Here is an 8,017-nt window from a genome sequence, read left to right on the forward strand (position 1 = left end):
TATGAACTCTCCCACCTTAAGCGTCTGTTAATCTCAAAGCGTCCACTACTTTACGAAGAGAAGGAAACAAATTAAAGTCCATATTATAAACTCCGATGGAGTCTCAAAGCGTCCACTACTTTACGAAGAGAAGGAAACAAATTAAAGTCCATATTATAAACTCCTCTCCATGAGCACTTCCTATGGAGTCTCAAAGCGTCCACTACTTTACGAAAAGAAGGAAACAAATTAAAGTCCATATTATAAACTCCTTTCCATAGAGAAGGAAACAAATTGAAGTCCATATTATAAACTCCTTTCCATGAGCATTTCAGTGCCAAGGGGCCTCTTCCAAGGAAATTTTATTAAGCATGTGCTGTTCCATGCATATACTTATAAAAATAGCAATCGTGGACATCCTCTACAAATGCAACCAATTCTGGTTCACAAAGTTCCCAGACTTGATGACAAAAGTCTAAAGGGGGGAGCACCTGATGCCCAATCAAGTAAAGGTAGGAATGAAAAGCAGTTCATGGAATGGGACCGACAAGCGCCACTGAGAGCTTTGCAAGCTCTGCACTCATCGCCAATGAGCCATACTTGCTTAAAAAGAAACCAACCAATGTTAACTTGCAGAGCCCGAACTTGGTCTATGAGATAGGACGATGCATATGTGTGTGCCCTCTGGATATCAAAAACAAGAACAAGAATGCTGAGAAGACACTTGCTACAGAAAAAAAGAGGGCTGAATGGAAGAGAACATAATGGACAAGGTACAATGACACCGCGCCAAAAGCTTCCAATTTCTCAAGCAACCAGATCATACCCATATCTCCCACTTGTGAAGCTCAAATCTTAAAAAAAACCTTGAAGCTAACATAAGAATCAAGCTTACAAAATGCACATATAGTAGGACAAACTAAGACCAAGAAAGGCCATCATTGTTAACAGTGATAAAACTATGCAGCCAATGGCTCTTCCTAACAGTATTAGTAGCAATCAGCACCTTCCATCTCCAAAAGCGATTACTCTTTTGTCTGTGTAGATAACACAATCTAAGAACACACACATACACACACACACAAGAATGCCCACCTTCCTCTCCTACTCTTAAGGCATGGTTTAGCATGCCAAAAAAAAAACCCATTACCCCTAGAAAATCAAATAAATAAGCGCTCGCCATGTACATTTCCAAAAGTGGCAACCTACTTAAATAATGGGCAAAAGCCAAGACTCTCAAGTCTGAACAAAATGAGGTCTTCAGGAGGGGATGGGAGGGGACCTCCATCTGGGCTGCTTAACAAAAAATTTGTACAATGTAAGGTCTGCAGAGGGGCCTCTAAGGGAAAGGAAGAAAATGACAGTAGAGAGATACCAGCTTGTCCAAAATTTCAGGTGCTCGAGAGCCAAAGGCACGAGCACAAGCATCTCGACCCAAGGGCCGAAGCTCTTCGGCCAACTCCCGCTCGCCCTGAGGAGCGGCGTTCGCCACCAGCACTAGCACCCTCACATTTCCTGGCTCCACAGCTTGCAAGCACTCCATTAACAGCTTGCCAGATGTCATGAACATGTTTAACAGAGGCATCATAAGTGCAGTTGCCCACATTGGCTGCGAAGTTACCATGTCTGCTGTGCTTGTTACCAGATAGGCGGGTGCATAGGAAGCCCGAATCCAATCCGCATGCTTCTTACTCAACCGCCATGTCGTCAGCAAATCATCCAGCTTATGACCCACCTTCGCCAACATCCAGCATTCTGGTAGCTCAGTGGGAAATTCCGCCCCCACAGTCCCTGCGAACACCGCCTCCTGCGCAGTAGCATCCCTCAATTTCAAGAACTCCTTATTTATGGGCCTTAATCTTTTCCACATTGCCCTCTCCTTTACACATCTCTTGCATCCACACTTGAATCCCCATGCCTCGCACGCCTCCTCCCTCTCCCTCAAGGGGATGAATGTCTCGAAATAGGGCAGTGTTATCTCCTCCCCCGACACCATATCCCTCGCTGCGTGAATGAACACAGCTTCTCCCACATCTAACCGGCTTGCATTCGAGAGGCAAGAATGATTTATGAAAGAAGGGAGAAGCCATAAGCCACATTCAGGTTCTTCACCCCATTGCTCGGACTTAATGCGGTCCTTATCTCCAAGAAACATAAACTTTCTTTGCACTCCAAAGTTCTGTTTCACTTTCTCAAGCACCCAATCTACATTCACCTCCATATCCATTCTAGCAAAACTTCCGTCTTCAGAGTCGACAGAAAACTCAGTTTTACTGAAGAGCTCAATGGAAGGCACCTCCAAAGAAATCGACGAGCTTGAACCTCCACAAAGGCTCCTAAGCTGTTGGACTAGCCTCTTGGAAGTCTTTGCGGCTTCTGTTACCTTCTTGGCCACTTTCTTCAAAGCCTTTGAGCTCACCTTCTTGCTATGAGGACACTCATCTGTACCTAAGTTCACACTAAACCTTGCAAGGGCATTGCTTACAAGCAGCAGCTCCCCAGCTTTCACATTTGATTTGACAAACAAACCCCTGCCTTGGTAGTCATTGGACTTCCTTATCTCCACAGGGCCAACAAAATCATTACACTTGGGGGCATCATGAGTCTTGCAGCCGCCCAAAAGAAAAGCCGTTATATCAGCTCCTTTTACTGCCCCCTTGGCGCCACCATGAGTGCAGAACCATTTGCTATTTTCAAGCGCAGACGCAAGTTGCAGGTTCTCAGGCTCTTTCTTCAAAGCAGATGAAAGGCACAGACAAGCTTCTCTGTAAGAGCCCATCAGATGCAAAGCTCGGCCCTTGCGGTACATGCTCTTCACATGCCCAGGGTCAATCTTTAATGCCTCCTCACTGTCACCAAGCGCCTTGTCATACGCCCCAAGCTTCATCCATGCCTCGCAACGATTGGAATAAGCTAGCATAAGGGAGTGAGACACCTCACCTCCCATCCCCAAAAGCTCAGGTCCCATAAACCTTCCCATCTCGATGCACTTGGAGTAGAAAGAGACAGCTCCTTCCCAATCTTTTGAAGAGAAACATCTGTTGCCCTCACTTCTTAAGTGGGTAAGCTGTGAAAGTGTTGCAGCGCCATTCCCTTTGATGGTGTCCACATTTACAAGGTCTGAGGGATGAAGCACCTGCAGAAACGGTATCCCACGCGTGCTGCATTTCAGAAGAGGCTCCTTGATGGCTACCTTCGATCCCTTTGGAAAGAGCTCCTGAGCTTCCTTGCAAGACACACAATGGCTATGCTTCACACAAACCCTGGCAACATGGCCCATTTCGTCCCGCAGGCAGGTCATAATCTTATTGCCATAGACCGGAAAGGCATCTGCGTCGAGAACACCATAAAGGGCCCTTCTGTGGAAACGCTGGCCAAGCTCCAAGTCTGGGAGCTTCAGGATGGGACGGAGCTTCTCAAGCGAAAGAGGGCATTCCACAGAGGAAACCCTACAGTCTCTGTCCACCTTTTCGGCATGCCGGAGACCTCTTTCATGGACCTCCAGTACTTCAATACTGTTAAAACACAAAGGCACAAGGTCATCTGCTTCGTCAAGGCTACTGTCATCCTCGTAGTCATCTCTCCCAACATCATCCTGGCTATGGTGGCATGCTGCTGTATTGGCTAACAACTCTCCTGTGCTAATGCCAAACATTTCTGGCAGCCCCATATCCATGTTGACCAGAGCAGCAGTGACTAGTAACTAAGGAAGAAAGGACTTACAATAAGCGGGTTTGATTACAATAAGCGGGTTTGAGTAGCAGGGGAGAATCGAGGATTCGAGGCCCGCCGTCACACGCGGCGATATTACTCCAAGTAGCGGGTCGAGAACCCGCCAGAATTTCCCGCTCGGCTTATATATGGATGATGGGGGGAATGAGTCATGACCCTCCACACCATATCACACGGGCATTTTCAAATGGGATCTATGGCTCGGAGGCATGTGGGCCGTCTGATGCACACATGTAAATTGGGTAAACTTTGTAAATTTGGGGATAAAAGAAAATTTTGGTGCATTAGTAAAATTGCATCATCCACCTCTCCTGCGTCTTGATCCCACAATCTCTCCCTACCAAGCCATGTGCTCTAACCACTACACCCGCGTGCAACTGCTGAAATTTGAGAGAGAAAAGGCAAGGGAAATTGTATATTCGGGGCAATTTCAAAATCCGACGGCACGAACAGCTAGCCCACAATCTCCCCCCCCCCCTCAATTTTAGTCTCCACCATTGATTTTATTTGAACATGCCCGTGTGATATAGTGTAGAGAGGGATGTCCACACGATACTCGCACGGCTTGCCAAAAACATTTTTCCCGACCAAAGTGCAAAAAGTGCCGTTTGAAAGCTTTCCTGGTTTTAGATTCAAATTTGTTGGTATTTGCATTATAATTTTTAATATTTTACCAATTTTGTTCAAGGCAAGGTTGAAAGCCAGCCTAAATTTAACCCCGATTTTTTGGCGACCACTTACCCATCACCCCAGCTCTTCCTCTCTTATGGGACGGTGAATTTGGGATTAACAATCCTGCTTCAAAGACAGGGCCATCATTTTATAAAAACTATTCTCAAGTTCCCACAAGAAACTGATTTCAGGAAAGGAATCGCGTAGGCCCCAATCTTGATTGCCTGACCTCTCATGATAACAGGAATCAAACCCTTGCCACAAAGATGACAAGCCATTGGTTTAACTAACACGCCCGCATGCATTTTTGTAAGGACAAGGGTACTAAGTGCAAGGCCAAGGAGAGGCTACCAAGTAAGGGTTCCTAAAAAGGTAGGGCTAGGGCATGGCCAAGAAGGGCTCTAGAAAAGGAGATGGTTGGGTGAAGATATGGTAGCCAAAGTCCTTCTGTTCCTCACAGTCGTATTAGAGCGCAAGTTCGGTTTCTCTCTTATGCTTTGAGAGTTCGCAGGAGGGGTGCAAGAGCAAAATGAGGAGGTGGTGCTGCCAAATAGCTTCGCCAGAGCATTTGCGCGCAAAGTCAACATTGCACCAATGGTTGAAAATCCACGAGCATCTTCTTTTTGCAGCACACTACTCATGCGCCATAGCCAACCCCTACAAGCTCAGTTTCATACTCCATGGTTGGTCGTCTCTTTATGAATTTTGGCCCAAGTGTTTTTATTTTAAGGGGGCAATCCCACACGAGCTCCTACCTCACATAGGAGTTTCTACCAAGCATATAACGAAATGGAAGAACTTTACCTCGCATGCATGCCTTGGAGCAAGGAAGCTCTATCATCACATTAGTAAATACTAGAGAAGGTTTGCAGTTTAACATTTAATGTTCTCCTTTTTGCATGCTCTCAAACAAATTTGCACAGCGTAATAGCTGCAAGGCAAGTTAACAATGCACAATCAGTCCTCAACGAGACCATGAACAAATCTTATGAAGGTCTAGAGCCATCTTTGGCAAGCATAAGCACGTTTTTTGATCAACGACCAACTTTGTTTTCAAGAATTTAGTCAACCTGAATTTGAAGCACGGCTGAGTTTTAGTCAACCTGAATTTGAAGCACGGCTGAGTTTTGATTTTTTGAGCACAGCTTTAGTTTATCAAATAGCCAAGGGCTTTTCCATTTTTAGGTTGAAGAATTTCCCTTGCCTACTTTATATCTTACACAACTAGTCTTTAAGATCTTGTTCACGGAGCATGCTTATGTAGAATACTTCAAACATGTCATGACATGATATTCTTGATGAACACGAGTTCGATTTTGATAATCATCCACAAATGGACCGGATGTGGCTATCCAAGACGTGAGAACAGAAGACACCAACGTGTTAAACAACGATCACGATTTTGTTGACATATCACATTAGGAAAATTCTGGACTCAAAAGAGGGCTGTTTCAATAATAATATAATAATAGACACATAGATTGAGTGACATAAAATCTACGAACGATATTCACCGGTGGTGGGACCTCTGTACAAACCCACCTAAAACGTGGAGAAACTCTTATCTTCATGAAATATTAAAAAAAACCATCACCTTGTCTTAAAATATTTAAAACCGTTTTTTTGTCAGCACCTAACACAATAAAAGAATGTTTTCCACATTCCTGTGTTAGACGTGGAGCACTAAAAAATTCTTTCCACCACCCCTAGAACTAATGAAGCTTGAATGCTTGGAATAGATAGATACACATTCTCCTGGTTATTTCCTCAACTTGGTTCCACTTTTGAATCTCGAAACATCTTTGGCGCCCAAAAGAACACACCGTCCCTCATTTCTTCTTCCCTCCTTGATCCACAAAAGTGGTTAGCTCAGTCATCCACTTTCTGCTACTTCTTCTTTCTCATACGTCTGTTAATCTCTCATGGCACCCGAAAGTGGACTGAAACAAGCAAGAAGCAGTATCTCATCTGTTGTGTTGTATAACATAAAAGACGAGAACGAAGAATGGATTCCCCAAGTATACAGGAAGTACTCTTGGGTCACTATGCAGCCAGGAAAACGTGGCCACTACCGAGTGAAGGGAAAGGCATCTGAAGACTTGGCCAAACATTGGAAAGGAAGGATCCTTGACTTTAAGATGGCACTAGGAGGGAAAACTGTCAAAGAAGTGTTGATCCAGCATGTATTCATGCAAAAAGAGATCAATGTGGGACCATTGGAAGGACTTCCAAGACACAGACCACATTGTAAGTGCTTGTGTTTTGTATTTCAATGTTGCAAATAAGGTGATTGATATACATTTTTTTTGCCTTGCACAGATTTGTACCCATCCAATCTTCAGGAGTGGGAGCCTGCCCAATGCTTGACAGGATTCTTGAATGTCGTACATGGTGAGGTGGGAGAACTTCAATATGAAGGTCGTGCACCAAGTGATCTCGCAAGAAGTAGAACATATTTCTATGACTCATTTTATACCTTGCCCACTCAATCGAGTCGACATGGAAAGTTGGAACGTATTCCGTTGCCCGCACTTAATAGTCCTGAGTGGCCATTGCTTGATACAGAAGTGATAGAGTCATACAGGACCAAAATGTTCAATGATATTAAATGTGCTATGAAGCCTAGCATTGGTGCAAGAAATGTCCACTTAAGTTTGTTTGTTTCAATTGTATGCTTTGTTGATTTATTTTCTGATTGTAAACAATTGAGAAAAACTAGAACAACTTTTGTGTGCAAAGATATAGATGAAGCCTGGCTTGATCATTTGTTTGACAAAGGTTGGAGAGTGAAATCATCAAAGGGAGATGATTTGATCGAATGTCGATTGAACACCTCTAACATTGCATTTCGGTGAGTGTTATAACATTCAAATGTATTTTTGTGAAACAGTTACGATGCTTATTTGATTATACTCGAAAAATTATCCTAATGATATTTTGGAATCAGATACGATATTGCCAGGCAACATCTGTGTATTTCATTTACTTATAGAAGGTGGCGATGGATCAACAACAACTGGGAAAGCATGGACCAAGATACAAGAGATGGCAGCCACTCTTGCTTGATAGATATAGTTATGACTCGACAGGGTCACCCATCATTGACATTGGAAGTGGAAGAGAATTGGACTCTCGAATATATTAGGAAGGAATTAGAAGTAGCTATTCAGAATCCTCCAGATCAATTTTGCTTCAAGCTCGATGGTCGGAAGCTAAGTAAAAGAAGAGAGCATTAGATCATTTGTAAAGATGTTGCAACCCCACATGAATTGGAGGCACTAGAAGATATATGATGTGACCATGTATACGGTGAATGTATTTTCCATATGCAATAAACTTATCTATTCAGAACATTGCTTTTGTAATACTTTATTGTTTAAAACAATGTAATGAAGGCAACAATTTCCCAATTGAATTTTTATGTACACAAAAAAGGCTTAAAGTAAGAAAACAAGCAGTGAAGGAACACAGTAGCAAATTTGATCCTCTGATTTTCAAATTAAAAGTGCATTTACAATTGATGTTCTCTCTCCAATAACACCAAATATGTGCAAAAAAATATAAATGTACATATGTAGCTGTATATTTACAAACGTACATTTGTTGGAAGAAGGAAAAAACTATTTATTACTGG

General features: G+C 43.2%; 1 protein-coding gene across 1 annotated transcript; it reads right to left on the reverse strand.

Annotated features, from left to right (window-relative positions):
- Positions 1-1,318: 1,318 nt before the first annotated feature.
- Positions 1,319-3,655, reverse strand: LOC147607465 (methyltransferase FGSG_00040-like). The gene has a single exon (XM_086790751.1). The coding sequence runs from the start codon at positions 3,653-3,655 to the stop codon at positions 1,319-1,321; it is 2,337 nt and encodes a 778-aa protein (XP_086646877.1).
- Positions 3,656-8,017: the final 4,362 nt, after the last annotated feature.

This window comes from Cibotium barometz, chromosome 55, assembly GCF_041138505.1.
Source record: "Cibotium barometz isolate CiBa-2024 chromosome 55, ASM4113850v1, whole genome shotgun sequence".
In the NCBI taxonomy this organism is placed as follows: Eukaryota; Viridiplantae; Streptophyta; class Polypodiopsida; order Cyatheales; family Cibotiaceae; genus Cibotium; species Cibotium barometz.